Consider the following 18,785-nt stretch of genomic DNA (forward strand, 5'->3'; position numbering starts at 1 on the left):
AAAATTATCGTATACGAAAGTGACGCTGCGCGATCTTTGATTAGTGTATACTCTTAGATTTAAAAATATGCACCAATCAAAGATCGCGCAGCGTCACTTTCGCATACGATAATTTTTCGCACGATTTCAAGAATAGGGCCCCAGATCGAATCAAATCCGATCATTCGAAAACAATAGATGGCGTCTGTTCCCGTTGAAACATTATTCACTAGTTATTTACTAGTGCAAAAACTTTATGGGGAATTCAAGTTTCCAAAGTTTACATCAGGGGTTTAGTTGCGTATAAAAGCAATTGTCTTCTTCCGGATCCTCCATTTCTTCATCAACAGCATCATGGTGAGTAAAAACGCGTGTTCAAGAATCTATTAAAATCTGTAACATTTCTTAGCATCGGCACTATTATAATATATAATCGTACTCTCAAATATCTTTTTCGAATTTTAAAATAAATGTTACGGTAACGTTTGAATTAATATCGAAATTTTAATATTCCTGTTTTCCACAATGAGAACAAGCGTGATCGGCTTGTATCGTACACATGGCTTCTCATACGATGCTTCGCAATGATTCAATTTATTCTAATGATGATTTAGAAAATTTATGGTTAGATATACTGAATAACCTTGATGAACTTATTCTAGGGCGGTCTGATTTTCTTTTTGTTGGAAAAAAATTTTATTACGTTTATACCACGTGTCTTATTTTTCTCCTCCATCTTGTAATGTTACAGTCGCATAGAAAGTTCAGCGCCCCTCGACATGGGTCGATGGGGTTCTACCCAAAGAAAAGATCCCAAAGACATCGCGGAAAAGTGAAGGCTTTCCCAAAGGATGATTCCAACAAGCCTGTTCACTTGACCGCCTTTATCGGTTACAAAGCCGGTATGACTCATGTTGTTAGGGAAGCCGATCGTCCTGGATCAAGTGAGTGATTATAGAAAAAAAATTTTAAAATTAACATTATAATTTGTATAGTTTAAACAAAAATATGTTAGAGTACTAAAATTTGTTAAGTGACTTGTATTTCTTTGCATTTCATATAATTTATATATACTAGCATACGATGTGTTAATCTGGGTGTTGATCGATGCATTTCTGCATCGAATCACCTAGATTGCAATGCGAGAGCTGTCTTTAATACAGTATATTTTCAATATTGCCATGTCGAAAAATAATATTGTGCGCTGCTTATGCAGACTGCATGAAAGCAAGGTATATTCCATAAATTCTTTGGAGCCTATTGGGCAGTGACCATTGAGACAAACCATACCTAGCACAGTTCACTTTTAAGATAAACGTCTTTTTCTTCTATTCTGTACAAATTAGCCACATATTAATATAAATTGTTTAATTTCAGAGGTAAATAAGAAGGAGATTGTAGAAGCGGTTACTATCCTCGAGACACCACCAATGATTGTAGTTGGTCTCGTTGGATACATTGAAACACCGCATGGACTTAGAGCACTTGCAACTGTTTGGGCGGAACATTTATCGGAGGATTGCCGCAGACGCTTCTACAAGAATTGGTTAGTAGGAATCATTGTGTTGTATGAATTAAAAGTAATTGAATACAGATCGATACATAATGATATAATACATATTAATGCTAAATCTACATATACGAACTTACGACATGTTAATCCGAATGTTGATCGATGCACAAGTGCATTGATTCATTTGGATTGCAGTGCGAGAGCTGCCTTCAATGCAGTATGTTCTCAAAACTGCCATGTCGAAGAGCAATGCCGTGCTCTGCTTACGCAGAATGCATGAAAGCTAGGTATATTCCATATTCTCTTTGGAGCTCATTGGGCAATGACTATTGATATAAACCATGCCTAGTACAGTTCTTCTATCTTTAAAAAATACAATATATTATTCTCATATTGAAAATGATACTAAAAATATTACATCAGCTCTCCGCTCGCACGATGAGAGTAATCATTTGGATGAAGCCATTTTAAGTTCTGAATTTTAACATGGTTGATCCAAAAAATGTGCTTAGTCTCCGCTCATTATGATGAGACTGGCACGTTACAGGAGGAGAGAGATGGCAGACACATACATAGATCGGCTTGCAATTAATTTTTCGACAGGTACAAGAGTAAGAAGAAGGCATTTACAAAAGCTTCGAAGAAATGGCAAGACGATCTTGGCCGCAAGTCTATTGAAGCTGATTTGAAGAAGATTAAGAAGTATTGCAGCGTTGTTCGCATTATCGCCCATACTCAGGTAACGCGATAATGCAACTTGAATATTAAAGTATCAAATATCATTTTTATATAATTGTGAAACAATTTTATCGTTCTATTTTTATTCATTAGATGAAGCTGTTGAGGCAACGTCAAAAGAAAGCTCACATCATGGAAATTCAGTTGAATGGTGGAACCATTGAAGACAAAGTGCAATGGGCGCGCGAACATCTGGAAAAACCTGTGCCCGTTAGTAATGTCTTTGCCTCTGACGAGATGATCGACGTGATTGGAGTTACTAAGGGAAAGGGTTATAAAGGTACGTCTTGTGTATATTTATATATTGTGTGTGCGTGTGTGTATATACAATTATATATATGTATGCTGCTCGCCCCCACTGCCCCTCAAAATTGCGCATTTCCCTTTTATGTGACCCTCCCCCCCCCCTCTAGCCATGAGAAGCATGTTTTTAAGAAACTATTTGGACTGTATGATGAAAAAAGCATGATGTGCACTTATCTGATCATCTTGAGGATATAACCATGCTGCCTTCCTACTGAGGTCCTTGACCAAATAAAACTAACTGTGAAAGTTTTGAATTTAGTTTTTCTTTATATGATTATGAGTATGCTTAATCTTTAAACAATTGACACTCTTTGTGCTTTTTGTAGGCGTTACATCCAGATGGCACACTAAGAAATTGCCACGCAAGACTCACAAGGGTCTGAGGAAGGTTGCTTGTATCGGTGCATGGCATCCAAGTCGCGTGTCCTTCACCGTTGCGCGCGCTGGTCAAAAAGGGTATCATCACCGTACTGAAATGAATAAAAAGATCTATAGAATCGGACAAGGCATCCACACCAAGGATGGCAAGGTAATTAAATTTGAAAATTAATTTATGCGCCTCTTACCCTAAGTCGATCTTTGAAACACTGTCAAAAGATTGATTTTTAAATTTTGAGGCGAGATAAAAGTTACTTGTTAATCATAGTGCCTAATGCACAAGCATATATCTGTGCTTTAGGTCTCCAAGACAAGGCACAATAAAATAAGTTTCATAAATATAATTTCAACAATTCATTCTTCAATAAAATTTCATTCTTTATTCAAAATTATCATTCACGCTTATTATCCTATTTTTAGATCGTGAAAAATAATGCTTCCACGGAATACGATCTTACCGAGAAGACAATCACGCCTATGGGTGGCTTCCCCCACTATGGTGAAGTAAACAATGATTTCGTTATGATCAAGGGATGTTGCATGGGTCCGAAGAAACGTGTGATTACTCTAAGGAAGGTAAGGACAAATATTAACAGATAATTATATATTGTTTCGCATTTCCATGATGAATTTCTATAGAGCTGCAATATTATTCTGATCACGATGATAGTTATAAATGATAGGACTGATTAAATATCTGAATATTATAAATATTTATCTGTGAAAAAATAAAATTAACGTTGAAACGTATTTTGCAGTCTTTGTTGGTGCATACGAAGAGAGCTGCATTGGAAAAGATCAACCTCAAGTTTATCGATACTAGCTCCAAGTTTGGACATGGTCGCTTCCAGACCGCCGCCGACAAGGCCTCCTTCATGGGACAACTCAAAAAGGATCGCTTGCGCGAGGATCAAGCGCAAGCCACCAGCTCAGCGCCGAGCGCTGCGGCTGCGCAGTAAAATCCTATGCACACGTGTTCGCCATGTATTGTGCATCTAAAATAAATTTTTAAAAATTATATAAAAGTGCTTTTATATTTATATCCTCACATATATATCCTCATATGTATATGAACTCAATTGTTCAAGGATAACTAAGAAAAAAAACGTTTTAAAATATTCTGGACTTTAAATTGATTTTTATTTCTTTTGTAGTTTATAAATTTGATGAGTTTTTAAGCGAAAGATATTTGTAATACATGTGTTTATAGTTTCTAAATTCAAATTTGATTTCTGTATGTGTGTGTATATATATATACTTTGAATTTTGTATATAATTTAAAATTTAGATTAGCGTTGTCTTGATTGATGGAGTCAAGTCAAAAGAAACTTTTGTCTCATTCTGTCTGATCAATATTGGACATATTTTTATATTTTAACACGTTTTCGATGCATGAAAATGAAAGCAACAAGATGGCACAATCGATTCCTTCCGATCTACACTTCACGTTGTGTGACGCAAAAAGACCTTGTATACTCCCGTCTAGTCATTTGTTAGTTTGTGTCGTGCAAGTCTCACAGAATTGCATACATAAAAAGCAACTTTATAAGAGAAACTTTATTTATCGTTTATTGTTGATATTCGATTTACTTTGCACAATAATGGCAGAGAAAGATAATTCATTTGTTAAGTTTATGAATAATCTATATTACGCAGTAGATGCACCCGTCACTTATATCCGAGGTATTACCTAATCATTTGTTTGGTTATGTTTATCTCTCTCTCTCTCTCCCCCTCCCTCTTTCTCTAAAGTTATAAACAAATCATTATTTTTTAATTGCAGAAAAATTCATAGTGCCGAATCAAAAGAAATATCCATGGTATCATCAACAATACCGTCGTGTTCCAACAATCGACGAATGTTACACGGACGATATAGTTTGTTATACCGAAGCAAATTGTCAATTTATGCGCGATAAGTAAGTTTTATTATTTAATTCTTAGAAGAGAAAGAAAGAAGAAAGATTTACAATATTGATAATATCGAGACAAACGTCAATATTAATTTACAAGAATACGAAAAATAAATTTTCGCTTCGATTATATTAAACATTGATCAACTTTTAATAACAGATCGGTAGAAGATGAAATTTTATTCATATTGAGAAGTCGTTATGAACACTGTGTTTTTTATCACGGCGATGACCGTCATTTGTGCGATGATTTAATGAAAGCTTACTTCGACGCGAGTGCTGCGTGGTTTGCAAAATGTAAGTATTACCGCTACAACAGATGGTTACAATATATAGTTACAATATACAAAGAAAAATAATATAACGAAAAAAATTTTAAACATTTTAATGTCCCTGTACTCAAAATATATCGTCTCAAAAATTTTGCAGATGGCGATATGGGTATAGCTTTAAATGTTAAAAATGCATACATGAAACAGAAACATCGTATGATTTGGGAACGTCGTCATGGTCCAGTAGGTAGCGGCATGAGAAGTCAACCAACTGAGGCGTAGCAATTTATATCAATATTGTAGATTATAACTTAACGGCAAACGCATTCGCACATTATGAGTCTGAATTGCAAGTTTGCATTACTGTACAGATATATATATATATATATATATATTATGAATTGAATAAGGAAGGATAATAAAAATAATTTATGCAATTTCTCATTAATTTCTTCTTTGCATCTATAATGATTGATATCTTACAATATAAATATAGAACAAGAATATGTATCGATAGCAAACATCTCAAATATTGAATGATTTAATGACTCTTTTTATTTTCTTTTATTGTACAATATATAAAAAGATTATACTTATTGTACATGTGTATATCAAATTAATTTACGAAATATTATTTAGACAATTTCATTGATGATTTACATTCTTTTGTTTGTTATTAAGTTAAAATCATCTTATACATATTAATTTCATTTACAATTTTCTGTATCTCGACATTCTCTTAACCAGATTACTCATTCATTATTTATAATGCCAAAAGTAAATTGAGTATATATAAAACTTATACGATATAATATTTAGAATATAAAATAATTCTTTGCATTAAAATATTTCGTGTAGTGGTGTACGTTACACATCACAAGATATTTCAGTTTGAATGAATTAAAAGTTTCTCTACAAAAAACACACATGTACGCACACGCAAAATCTTTCATGTAAACATAAAATACAAGAATTCATTATTTTAGGCACATAAATATATAACATGTAACAAAAATATTTTTTTCAGCGAGAATAAATTAAACAAAATATTTTTAAAAAAAGTCATGCGAATACGATAATTTCTTTGTAATTAAACAACACTCGATGTCTCGACTGTTACTTAACATATCGTGAATTTTCGAATAATCCAATGGAGATAGCGCAAGCATTATATCTTTTTCAAATTTTTCAATTTTTTAAAAATAACGTACTAAAATCCAAAATAAATTGACAAATAATATCGCATGAAATTTAAAAATTCATTCATAGCAATACTCCTGTAGTACAATCTAGATTAACACTTTCACACTGCAAATTATTACACATTCGTACCACATCTCAACACACAAAATATAAGATTAATAGTGAGATCAGTATATTCATTCGCCTGTACAATTCAAATAGCGCGATATTTTCATGATGCAGTTTATATTACTCATTTAATACATTAACAGAATATTGTACAAAAATTAATTCTGTCTATGTACTCATTATTTCTCTTCGAATGAAAAAGAAAAAAGAATTGTGCGACACTGGACTGCTGATATACTTTTGATGCAATTTCTATTTTCGGTTTGTCTCGTTTTTTTGTTTTTTTCTTAAATAAAATTGATATTTATCACCATTTAATAGCATCGATAATCTTTGTTAAAATTTCACTCCACGTGTCGCATTCTGCTACATATTTTTTCACGATGCTATATCAAATAATAGTACTAATTTCTAAACATCAAAGATTTTTTTATCGATAAAATTATTTTTCTTTTCCTTACGTATCGTGAAATCACATGAAAACAGCTTATCGTACAATATTTCACAAATTTTACATTACCGATATATGTATATTTATAACATTGTCTCATTCATTTATAACACACTTGTAAAATTATACATTGAGCCGTAACAAATGTATCAATGAAGCGAATGGAAAATTTGTAAACTATACAGATGAAAAAATGCATGGCGGACAAGAAAATTTTCACTTAATTTTTAGTTGGCAACAATTATAAATATCTTTTTCAGACATATAATATGTTATATGAGTGCAATTCACATTGTTGTTGACAATGTAAATGTAGGCAAATCAAAAGAAGCGATTTAATAATTTATTTACAAGAGAGAATTGATTAATACTCGATAATTACTGAAATCTAAATCTAATCTTTTCTCGCGTGTTTTTTTTAATAAACATAAAATTAAAAATAGATATAAATTATCTCATGATATGTGTGCGTTATTAACTGGTCGAAACAATCAAGTAAAAATTGATTGTAAATTCGCGCATATGCGATACAAAAAACATAAATAAGATTAAAATATAATATATCTATAATATACAGATAAAAAATATGTATTAGATGCACAATATAAAAAGATTTAAATCATAATAAATCTCAATTAAATATATTGCGCCACGCTTCTTGAATGTGATTTGCCGAAAGATTAATTATTGCCATCCAAATCTTTCTTTTTTTAATATATATAGTACTACTATCATCTTCCTTTTTTTATCCTATATCACAGTACGAAAAATGCTATATGTTTCCTAACCATCAGCACATGTCATTCGGTATAAATTCAATCATTCACGCATTTGATATTAGAATCCTGATTATATCAATCACATATTTACTCGATGTATATTTTCATACGATTTGAAAATAATTCAAGTGTTATAAGCAGTATTCTTTCTCTATAGCACATTTACTCTATACACAAATTTTTTGTAAATTTCAAGTATAAATAAAGTGTGTGGTACCTACCACTATCCATGAATCCATAGTTATATAGTTAATCTAATCCATTTTAGACGACAATCAAATGACCGTAATGTAATTGAAGCTTGTAGTTTCTTATTATTCCCAAGCATAAAATTTATCAAACTCAATCGGTTTTGATCCTAAGCACTGTCACTTTTTAACATCTTTTTCTGTATATTCTCTGTTCATGGCTCGATTGGCTGATTAAACTGAGCTGCCAAGCGTCTCTTGCCCTTAGTTACTGTAATTAACAATTTTTTGATATCTTACAATGTGAACGAATACATATATGCAACTGTATATAAATCACATTAGAATATTAGTTGTAAAAAAAATTTTCTTTTACTACTTCTTTTGCTACTCACAGAGTTTACTAGAAGTGCTATAACTGTCGCTGTTCTCATCATCATCGATAGTATTATCTTCGCTTTCGGAGCTTACAAGATTGAGATGCATCCTCGCGGTAGTCTTCTTCTGATTATCTATCAATGTCTTTTTCTTCGGTGTTAGGGATAAAGAAGGAAGCGGCAATTCAGACGGATGTGGCGCAACAACAGACTTGGAATAATAAGGAGAAGTAGGCGGATATAAAGGATTCGCAGCGGCAGGTAATAGATTTTTTGTTGGTGATAACAAGTCAGACGTACCATCACCGGACAGTAATTGATTCCAATTCGGTAAAGTTAACGGAGGAACCTGAAGAAATAATTAAAATGATAAAAAGTAGTAAATGTTATGTAAAGGAAATAAATGCAATTTCTTGAATATTTTAAAAAGAACTATCACCTGTACGTTGGTGGAATGTTCGTCTTGCGAATAAGTAAATTTCGTTGGAGACCATAACGATGATTTCCAATGCTCTTCCTTACACATGGTATCCTGCAAAAGAAAATGCACAGTTATTAATAAATTGATATTTGATGAATAGAAAAAAAAATAAATTATAATATAATATTAATGATGTCTATGAAAATACCTCGAGTGGGGAATCGGGCTTAGGTGGCGGTGCAGAGAAATCATGTTGCATTATCGGTGTGCGTATTAAACTCTTCAGGAAGCTTTCGCTGCCGCTTTCCGGCCAATTCCTCGAACGTTCTTCCAAACTTGTCAAGTTTTTCCAATGCTTGATACGATTCTCCGACCACAAAGCTTTATCTTCTTTCCCTTTCCAAGAATTAATGTTTGTGGTCAACTGATCTAGCCATTTCTCGTGATTATCCACCATACCGAAAGTATTCGAGACATTTACGCGATAAGAAGAATCACTTTCGAATGAATCATTACTGGAATCCGTATCGTGATAGGATGACATCGACTTGTACACCGTTGGTAAAGGTATACCGGCCGCAGCTTAGCAAAAAAGAAATGTTCAAATTAGTACGATATCGATATAAAGATTCGATATTAGAGGAATATTAAATTTTTATTACCAGTCAATTTTTTATTTAAATAAATAACCGCTTCTTTCTTCCGTGTTTCTTTTATCGTTATAGTGCAAGGTAACGCTTGTAAAAGTGCAGTTATTGTTGGAAAACCATATTGTGCAGGTTTACAAGGTGAACCTATGATAGTCGAGTATGATACATCAAACTGCGACAAATTTAATGTACCACCGCAATTCATTATTACGCGATAAAGATCACAGGCGAAACGATGTAACGGTGTTAGTTCGATGAATTGTTCGCCATTTATCACTGTAAACTATATAATATATATTCTTAGAATACGATATAAATACTCGGAATCGGTCCGAATAAAATTTTAATCAAGGCATTTTAAATGACAGGAAATTGAATGATCATTTTGAAACTTTGTCAAAGTTTAAGTAGCAAAAGCATTTAAACAAATTATGCGTACATTAGATATATGAATTAAATACATGCCTTAACAACATTTGCCAGATCTTTCCTAAACTCGTCTAGATTACATTGTTTCAAGTAATACTGAGAGTATTGTTGAACAAATTCCTTGACGGGCATTCTATGTTGAGGTTGATCCATTAATATTCGTCGACATTGAAGAGTTGTTTGTTGCAAGTGTGATTTATCTATTGTGATAATAGCAGGTCCTGTGGCTAAATCTATGATCTGTGACAAAAAAAGAAAATTCAGATATAGTTGGTATAAATAAATTAATATTATTTTTTAGAGACATAGCTGAATGACATAACATTACCTGAATGGTATCTCCAAGCTTTTGCATAAGATGTAACATGGAATTGCAACCGAACAATCCGGGACGTAAAGCGTAGCCGAATTGATGTAGAAATGTTTGTGCAATGTTCGAGACCATAAGACCACCTCTGGTGCGCATTACTAATTTCGATATTTGTTCGGCAAGTACTTTAAGACCCTCTTTCTCAGTCAAGGATATCTGTCTCTCGCCTCCATTAACCTCTTCAATTTTAACTATGTCCGGAATTGCTTCGAATAATTCAATCAATTTAGTGAATCCATAATCCGACACTCGACATTGATGACCAAAGTGATGATGATAGGAAGGTACAAATTTGTTAAATAACATTCTACATTGAGGCGCATGTTGTAGTAATTCGACAACCTGTGTATAAAATTTGACTCTTTAATTAATTATAAAATTTAAATTTAAAGAGTTAAATAACTCTTATTTAAATCTTTAAAGAGTTAAATTATTGAATTTAACTCTTTAATTAATTATAAAATTTAACTCTTATTAATAAAGTAAATTAATTAATTAAGTAAATTAAAAAATTAATTATATAAATTAAAAAATTTAATTTAAAAGATACATATAGCTTTAAATGCTTTTTTTCGATAATTCACAAATTACGCACTTCCTTCGCGAACAATCTTGTTCGTTCTACCTCTTCCACAGTCTGTTCACGTTTGGGAATAGCAATCATTTTATCGCCGCCCTCGATAGGTGTTACAACAACCGTGTTTTCGGACACTTCACCGAGAATATCTTCGATATTGCACACACCGTAATCCACAATATCCCATGGCTTTGCTGAAAAAAAAAAATTGATGTGAGATATTAATTATCTGCTTTTAATTATGAATACGAATAAATGTGGATATGCAAAGAAATTATTTGTATACCTATTACTCTACCATAAACATTTGGAAATTCCGACAATGCTACTTGTTTGCTCGCTTTCGACTTCAACACTCGTAATAAATCCGAAGTGAATCGACGTACTTGAGCACGATGAGATAGCGTAACCACGCGCTTGTTGCCTTCACCCATTACCTATAAGAAAAAATGCACATTTATACACATCGTTTCGAGAGTTAATACTTTATATATTTGCGATATTACATCATTTAATTTACGTACTTGGACTGTGTGTGTAAGTGCCTCCAGCAAATCAATTAATTTAGTAAATCCATAATCGGCGACTCTACATTGCCGTCCAAAGTGATGATGATACGCTGGTATAAATCGATTAAAAGGTAATTGGCAGTGCGGAGCGGTTTTCAAAAGATCGACTAATTCACGACTAAAAAGAGCCAATTGGTTTGCGAGCGATGGACTCACGCACTTTGTTTCTGGAAGAGAAGCAAGGTCTTATGACTTTTGTATAATAAAATACTTTTGATAAGAGCACAACTTAAAATTTAATTAAAGCTTATAGAAGAGATTTACCATCATGATTACTTTCGTGATCCTTTTTTCCTACCCACACGAGATACTTTACGCTGCCGATATCTTGTCTTAACTCAATAGATGATAAACACGATACCAAATGTTCTAAAGGTACACCTTGTTCTACAATTTCCAACTTTTCCTGGAATTCAGCCTCATAACAAGTTGGTAGACTAAAATTGTTTAATAGATTATAAGATTCCTATCTTAGATTAATTTCAGCATTATTATCAAATAATTTATGATTAAGAAACTGCAAAATCTGTCATTATGTATATCTAATGTAATTATTTATCTGTAACTATACAAAAATTAATTAAACATGCAATAAATGATCGAAAACATACGTTGGTAGAGGTAGTATGCCACTGTGCGATGCTAATAATTCTTGCATACGAGACTCGAGAACTTTCAAGGAGATGTTTACATTAGGTAAGGATGCCATCTCTTGTTCCGCCCAGCCTTTGTCGGACAATGGTTTTGCAATATGGATTGTACAATATGGTAACTTGACTTGCCCATCCTATAAAACATTATTCAGTGTCTTTTATGTCTAAAATACATCTTTTCTATTACATGAAAGAATATATATAAATTCAGCACGATGTAATACGCTTCACAGTATGATCAAAGCTTCTCGACAGTGAGGGAACTGAGGAAGCTCTACCATCACTGAAAAAGCTCAGACTCGGCTTTCATCCATCATATTTTATACATGTTGTAAATAATATTCGTATAATATAGAATTATCACACATACTTGTACTGTATTGTTGCATGGCGACGGCGTGTTTCTATGATCCGGATTGAGCGAGACCATTCTGCCGCTTGGATCTTCAGTAATTATGCATACATCTCTCATTTTATACAATTCGGAAACACTTACAGAAATCATAAATCGGCTCTCGTACATTTCGCGAAACTTGAATAGCGGAAGTTTGTGTCCCGGGACTTCTTGCAGAAGCAATACGATTTGCGCTCGAATAAGTTGGGGATTTGGTCCACCGATATGAGCATAAGATATCAATATACGTTTATACCCTATTTTACGGCGATGTAATTGCGAAATTGCATATTGTGCGTCCGATAGCGAAAGCACTTTGACGCTGGCGGCATAATTACCGTCCGATTGCATAAAGATAGAAATATGACAACTCTGAAAAAAAAAAGAAAGAAAATCTCTTTGTGTAACGTGTAACATACATATAGATAATAAATGTAACGAAATCTGATAATTATATATATATATATATATATATATATATATGTGTGTGTGTGTGTGTGTGTGTGTGTGTGTGTGTGTGTGTGTAAATTCTCTCTACTAATAATATAGTAAATCTAATTAAATAAACTTGCCACGCTTACCGAGACGTGTTCCATAAATATAGACGAAAGAATCCGCTTCATATCCTTTATATCGATGCTTTGATCTAAATTTGTTACTTGCAATTCGATAGGTGTATTAGTGCCATTATTAGTGCTAGATCCATTGCGGTTATTTATAGGATTACAAAATTTCTAAAAGAAAAAAACCGGCGATTAAAAAATAACATTTTATATTAACACAGGGGAAAAAAGGAGAGAAACAAAAATTATGAATAAATTAATTAATTTTAAATTTAAAAAAAATTTAACTTTTAATTAGAAATAATACCTCTACTTCTTCATTTTCTGTATCACTTAAATGCGAAGAACGCGAGGTTTGGTTGTGTTGTCCTGTCCCTTGCAATATGTTATTTTCATAAGGTGATGGCGTTTTGTTGTTTCGTGTAGAAATTTGCTGTTGATTCTAAAACAGAAAACAGAAAATTATCTCTTTTTGTCCTTTCAAATATATTTTGTAAACAAGAAAAAGAAAAAATTATATTTGTACCTGACCATGCCATGTACTTTTTTCTCTAGTTGCATCGTACAGAGGAGATGGACTACGCCGTTTAAAAGAATTGGATTGTCCTATTGTTTTACAATATATAATATTAATTATCATAAGATATAATTGAAAGTATAAGACTGATTTCAAACTGTTACCGTTATAATTAAGTGGAACAGCTAATGAACTATGCGACTGTCGACTTCCAAGCCATTCAGAAGTGTAAGTAAAAGAACCATGTGTGCCTCTGATTCGCCTAAGACCTTCGGGAGTACGAGAAGTTACACCAATAGCAACATTATTGTCTCGAACCTGCGAGACATGAGCTCGTTTTCCTGTTATCTTTGATTTCTCCACCTTTAAATTATCATTTAATACATTATACAAAATAAACATTACAATAAACAATGACAAGGTATAAACAATGACAAACAGAGATAAAAACTACATACAAAGAAAACACAGATAATGAAGGTGAGTAAATATGGAAATATTCATCTATTTGAAACTAACTTTATATTGTTCTTCCCACATATGGTTGTACTGATGAGGTCCCACAATTGGCCAAATTAATGGTGACTGCACTCTAGCAAGCTCATTATATGTCCTGTTAAAAGTCACATCGTTATTTGTAAATGATCTTCCAAAAAATATGGGAGGCTGCTGCACCATTCTATAAAATATAGAATAAAGATATTAAATTCACACGTTTTGTACCCTTATAATTTATAAAATCTGTTAACAATTTATCAGATAAGATCAAAGTAGGTTCATAGCCCGAATCAGCAAGGATAATAATCTACTCGCGACTCTAGAGCTCTTTCTCGGATTGTCCATCATTTAAACAAACAGAAAAAAAAATAATATTCTATTAATTTATAGATTTAGTAGATTTTGAAAATTGATAAATTTAACAAACTAACCCTGATAGCGGGGCATTGATGGGCGCACAATGAGTGCTAAAAGCGGGATACGCGCCGACTACAGGTGATGATGTTTGATAATTTGGGAATTGGAGGGTTCTTGTCCCTAACACAGAGGCACTCGCAGCATACATTTGCTTAGAGCTGCTTTGCTCGGTAACAATTTCCGATTCACTAACTGCCCGACTTCGTGTTATAATATCTGCTGAAAAAAAAATATAATCAATTATAATAAGCTTAGTAATGGAATACCCTATGTATACGTCACATACGTTTAAAGATAGAATTTTATCAACAAACATACCTGGATTTTTGCCAATTGTATTTCCTTTTTCTTTACCAAGATATCTTACAAGTATTTTTGATCCAAGAACATATTCTCCTTCCATACGCTTTTGAGCTCTATCAAAAATAAAAAAAATTAATAAAATTAAAAAAAATAGAAGAGAAATCATACTGTTACTGTATAGTCAGTTGAACAGAGTAAAAGCAATTTCTTCTTATAAATGACCTTGCAGGTACAAGAATATATAAACATTTACAAGACTTAATTTTAATAGAGCAAACAATATAAATTGTCATTTAGAAGTTTATTTCAACATATATTGGATATAAAATATATATTCAACATATATTGGATATAAAATATATATTCAACATATATTGGATATAAAATATATATAAAATATTGATATATTGATATTAAAGACATAGGGCAATTTTTTCTAACAACAAAGGATATTGTAACTCACCCCAAACAGAAATAAAACAATCAGTCAACATTGTAATATAACAATTAAATAAAATAATAAATATTAACAATATATGTTATTTTGTAAAAAAAATAAACTTTATAATAAATTTTCTGATATTTATATGTGTACTAATATGATATATAATAATATAAGACAACTTATTATATTAATATTCTTTGACTTTCCACTATGTTCCTTATGTTACTGTCTGTTATTTCAAACCTTCCTTGTTTATCTTTTCATCCCTACTACATATGTAATGAAGGAGACTACGATTGTTTTTCTTTCTTTTTCTATATATACAAATATTCTTCTTCTATATAGATTTCCGTCCTGACGGGACGTAGTATCATTGCTCATATAAATCCAATGTAATAGAGAATGCAAAAGGCTGATTTATATGACACAGAGGCGGGTTATTTGAATAAGTTTTTATATAAATATAAATTAATTAAAATAAATAATTAAAAAGGGAATCTAAATAACTTCAACTTAATTGCTAAAATTGTTTAAAATTACAGTTCATTCTAGTTAATATTTAAGCTAGTTTTACATACATTTTAGTTGATCAACTCAATAAAATTTAATATATTAATTTAACAATTTTATTAAATATATAAAATAAAAAATACAATTTTCAAAAATTAAATAATTAGAAAAAGAAATCAAATCTTAATGAGTATTTTGTGACAATCATAAAATTAATAATATATACCTGTCTGCAGAACTGTGCGACGTAAAGCGTACAACGGCAGTACTTGATTGAACATCTATCACACGACCACCACAATTTTCAGATAATTGTTTAAGTCGACGTTTAATGACATTAACATCCTTTTCATCAGGAAGATTACTAACTAAAAGGTCATAGGATTCATTTCCCTGAAAGTGTTAAAATAATGGGTAATTTTATAGGTAAGGAAAAACGGGAGAAAAAAAAAAAATATATATATATATATATGTATTTATATCTATACATATACTTATATTTATATACAGCGTATCCGGAAAATCGTCCGCAATACTTTGATAAGTGATTCGAGACCCAAAAAGAAGAGAAAAAGCTATATAAACGGGTCGCTATATAAATAAGTCGTTTTCGAGTTATAGCCCGTGAGTTATAAATTGAAATTTATATTATTAAATTTAAATTTTAAAATTTTAAAAAGAGAAATGCCAAGTGGACTATAAATTACAATTTTCTTAACATAAAAGTGGCTATTATTCGAAAATAAATTATTTTCGAATCTATTTATATAGTTTTTTCCTTCTTTTTGAGTCCCGAATCACTTCCCGAAGTACTACGGGCGATTTTCCGGACATCCTATATATATATATATATATATATACATAGACAGAAGATAAAGATTATGCATGTTAATGAATTTTAACACAATTTGTACGTCTGAGAATGATCAATCGGCATTTTTACAGAATTATTGATGTATGTCCATTGATTGCATGTTTCGTAATTAAAATTAAAAAATATATTATATACATTCATTGATGATTTTGCAAAAATAGAGTAATTTATGAGTTTATATATAAACTGCTAATTAATTGTTTCACCTTTGTAAAATTATTAATAAATATATACAATTTCAAAAATATTATTTAATATTATATAATTTAATCAAAACATAGTCGGTTATTTAGTGGACATAAATTACAGTAAAGATATATATTTATATTTTACTATCAATAATGTTTTTCTTATTACATTATGTGTTAATAATCATGATAAATGAAACATACACGTTAGAATATATGAAAGGTGTTTTACATTTACAAGACAAAGTTTTGAATATAAGTATTCTGTATGTGTGTGTGTGTGTGTGCGTGTCATACATCATTCATTAAATAAATGTATAAAGTATACCATGATTTGTATTATTGCAACTTCAAATAAAGGGGATCTTTGTCAATATTATCTTCACATACCAGTTTTCATACCTTTGCTGGAGTTCTGGACGGAAGTGGTTCTGTGAGCTCCATAAAATCATAATGTTCATTAGCGCATAATATTAATGCTTCTGAAGTATTTTTTTTATGTAACAGTATTACATAAATTTTTTTCCTATGACGTAAATCACTGAGATCAGCAGCAAAATTAATATCACCAGATATTAAAATTATGGCTGCTGGACTACCATGAATATCGGCAAACCTTCTGATGGATTGTTTAAGTTTCTCGTCCGCAGCATTCTTACATGTGGCAGCTACATGTATTAAATTAACCTAATAAATGTGTAAAGAAGATAAATAAATTGAATAATATAACAAATTTATCGCACCAATGACAAAATCATATTGCACAGCTATTTTACCTGAGCATCATTCAGTTCTTGTATAATTTGGTTATTTTCTTTTTGAACGTCGCAAACTACGATAAATTCTGCTTCCCTATAGCCATTAAAAAATGTATCTCTTATTAATTGTGTAACTGCTATGGCGGATCTGCCTTTAGGAACCTATAATATTGTAAAATATATCACATTAATGATAAATTTTTTGTAAATAAAAAATTATGTTAATGATAGATTTTTTTAGATAAAAGATTACATTAATGATGGATTTTTTTTAGATAAAAGAAGCAAACTAACTTGACAGTTCTCAATGTCCCAAAATACACCGATAGGTGGAAGATGAATTGGTAGAGTTGGTATATTAACTGGACTATCATGATGTAAAAGAGAACACTCGTGTCTACAATGGCTGAATAATGAAGAAGCTGATACTTTGAATCCTACTTTGGAATTACTGTTATTTTCTAGTCTATCGTCACACAATGATTGACTTTGGGGAATTTGAGGCAAGACCTTTTGCGCAGATAAGAGTTGCAGTAGTTTTTCATTAAGACCTTCAATTTCGTCATCATCCGTACAAGATGTACGGTAATTCAAAGATTTCTCTCCTGCCATGTGTTTCACAAATTATCTAAATAAAATTCCAATATACAAACTGAAATTAAATAAAAAATTTACAAATGAATAAAGATATATTTTGGCATGCATATACATTGCACATTTAGTAAGACCATATATACATATAAGTAATTTATATACAAATAACAATTATATGGATCTTCTTTACATAGATTTATAGTTACAGAGAGTTGAAAAGCTAAAGGAAATGGATATCAAACGCGTTACAAAGGTAAAGCTTTACAAGATATTTCGCGCCCAAGTTTTTATTCGAATTCAAATTTGTTGATGTACAAATTCAATCGCCAAGCTTTATTTAGCAGAGTATATAATTAGCGATTTCGGAATATTTAAGACGTTTACCTGAGAAATTCAGCCATCGTCCTATCGTGGCTTTCTATGCAACATGCAGCGTCGGACAAGAATGCAACAACCGGCAAACATAGAAAATGTTAAATGCATAAAACATCACGGAAGAGCATCACAGGCACGTACATAACTTCCGGAAATCCATGACCGCACCAGTTCAACGCAGCAGCGAATCAACGCGAACCTGCAAAACAATTGTGTTTCCTGCAATTTTCAGTGTTTCTTTTCACAATGTCTCTCTCTTTGTTTCTCTCCCTTTCTCTCTCTCCCTTCATTTCTACGCATATGAAAACATATTCGAAAGCTACATTTACATTGAACGATCAAAAAAGGTCCATTCTAATAGCGTTTTCGACTGTTCGACCAATCACAATCATTCTTCTGAAGAATATATGGTTACATTTTGGTGATTGGTCAATAATATCTAGTAAATTACCCCAGAGCGATTAAACCGGAAGTG

The 18,785-nt window shown here is 31.6% G+C and overlaps 3 protein-coding genes and 1 non-coding gene across 7 annotated transcripts; 3 read left to right on the plus strand and 1 right to left on the minus strand.

Moving 5' to 3' along the window:
- Positions 1–299: 299 nt before the first annotated feature.
- On the plus strand, positions 300–3,932 carry LOC105256877 (60S ribosomal protein L3). Its single transcript, XM_011267138.3, has 8 exons — positions 300–336; positions 731–923; positions 1,357–1,525; positions 2,096–2,231; positions 2,324–2,510; positions 2,863–3,065; positions 3,335–3,490; positions 3,673–3,932. Exons 1-8 carry the CDS (start codon positions 334–336, stop codon positions 3,871–3,873), a joined length of 1,248 nt encoding a protein of 415 aa, XP_011265440.1. The 5' UTR covers positions 300–333; the 3' UTR covers positions 3,874–3,932.
- LOC112639335 lies at positions 582–655 on the plus strand. The gene has a single exon (XR_003123448.1). It is a non-coding gene; the product is annotated as a small nucleolar RNA U43 (small nucleolar RNA).
- A 461-nt stretch (positions 3,933–4,393) lies between the features above and the next one.
- Positions 4,394–5,529, plus strand: LOC105256878 (NADH dehydrogenase [ubiquinone] 1 beta subcomplex subunit 10). The gene is made up of 4 exons (XM_011267139.3): positions 4,394–4,597; positions 4,698–4,833; positions 4,988–5,124; positions 5,257–5,529. The coding sequence occupies exons 1-4, from the start codon at positions 4,516–4,518 to the stop codon at positions 5,379–5,381; spliced, it is 480 nt and encodes a 159-aa protein (XP_011265441.1). The 5' UTR covers positions 4,394–4,515; the 3' UTR covers positions 5,382–5,529.
- Positions 5,530–7,467: 1,938 nt separating this feature from the next.
- On the minus strand, positions 7,468–18,579 carry LOC105256880 (meiosis regulator and mRNA stability factor 1). 4 transcript variants are annotated; one of them, XM_025412846.1, is made up of 25 exons: positions 18,320–18,579; positions 17,636–17,969; positions 17,360–17,503; positions 16,986–17,270; positions 15,748–15,914; positions 14,582–14,679; positions 14,278–14,482; positions 13,868–14,027; positions 13,513–13,711; positions 13,358–13,437; positions 13,139–13,273; positions 12,850–13,002; positions 12,245–12,640; positions 11,833–12,008; positions 11,486–11,658; positions 11,177–11,406; positions 10,939–11,089; positions 10,671–10,846; positions 10,034–10,417; positions 9,742–9,945; positions 9,289–9,559; positions 8,835–9,208; positions 8,645–8,737; positions 8,224–8,554; positions 7,468–8,099 (listed from the first exon to the last, which is right to left on the minus strand). In XM_025412846.1, exons 2-25 carry the CDS (start codon positions 17,951–17,953, stop codon positions 8,044–8,046), a joined length of 4,959 nt encoding a protein of 1,652 aa, XP_025268631.1. In that variant the 5' UTR covers positions 17,954–17,969; positions 18,320–18,579; the 3' UTR covers positions 7,468–8,043. The 4 variants fall into 4 exon arrangements, with proteins under 4 accessions (XP_025268631.1, XP_025268632.1, XP_025268633.1 ...); XM_025412847.1 differs by having other exon boundaries at positions 14,278–14,479; positions 17,636–17,993; XM_025412848.1 differs by having other exon boundaries at positions 11,177–11,388; positions 17,636–17,993.
- Between the last annotated feature and the right edge of the window lie 206 nt (positions 18,580–18,785).

This window comes from Camponotus floridanus, unplaced genomic scaffold, assembly GCF_003227725.1.
Source record: "Camponotus floridanus strain SB8 unplaced genomic scaffold, Cflo_v7.5 scaffold58, whole genome shotgun sequence".
NCBI lineage: Eukaryota > Metazoa > Arthropoda > Insecta > Hymenoptera > Formicidae > Camponotus > Camponotus floridanus.

Excerpts from the sequence above, each read along its gene's own strand:
- LOC105256877 (XM_011267138.3), top strand. Across the intron at positions 2,232-2,323 it reads GCATTATCGCCCATACTCAG|ATGAAGCTGTTGAGGCAACG; the intron begins GTAACGCGATAA and ends TTTATTCATTAG. Across the intron at positions 2,511-2,862 it reads TAAGGGAAAGGGTTATAAAG|GCGTTACATCCAGATGGCAC; the intron begins GTACGTCTTGTG and ends TGCTTTTTGTAG.
- LOC105256878 (XM_011267139.3), top strand. The coding sequence starts at position 4,516 with ATGGCAGAGAAAGATAATTCATTTGTTAAGTTTATGAATAATCTATAT. Across the intron at positions 4,598-4,697 it reads ACCCGTCACTTATATCCGAG|AAAAATTCATAGTGCCGAAT; the intron begins GTATTACCTAAT and ends TTTTAATTGCAG. Across the intron at positions 4,834-4,987 it reads TGTCAATTTATGCGCGATAA|ATCGGTAGAAGATGAAATTT; the intron begins GTAAGTTTTATT and ends TTTTAATAACAG.
- LOC105256880 (XM_025412846.1), bottom strand. The coding sequence starts at position 17,953 with ATGGCAGGAGAGAAATCTTTGAATTACCGTACATCTTGTACGGATGAT. Across the intron at positions 17,271-17,359 it reads AAGAACTGAATGATGCTCAG|GTTAATTTAATACATGTAGC; the intron begins GTAAAATAGCTG and ends CACATTTATTAG. Across the intron at positions 14,680-15,747 it reads TCGCACAGTTCTGCAGACAG|AGCTCAAAAGCGTATGGAAG; the intron begins GTATATATTATT and ends TATTTTTGATAG.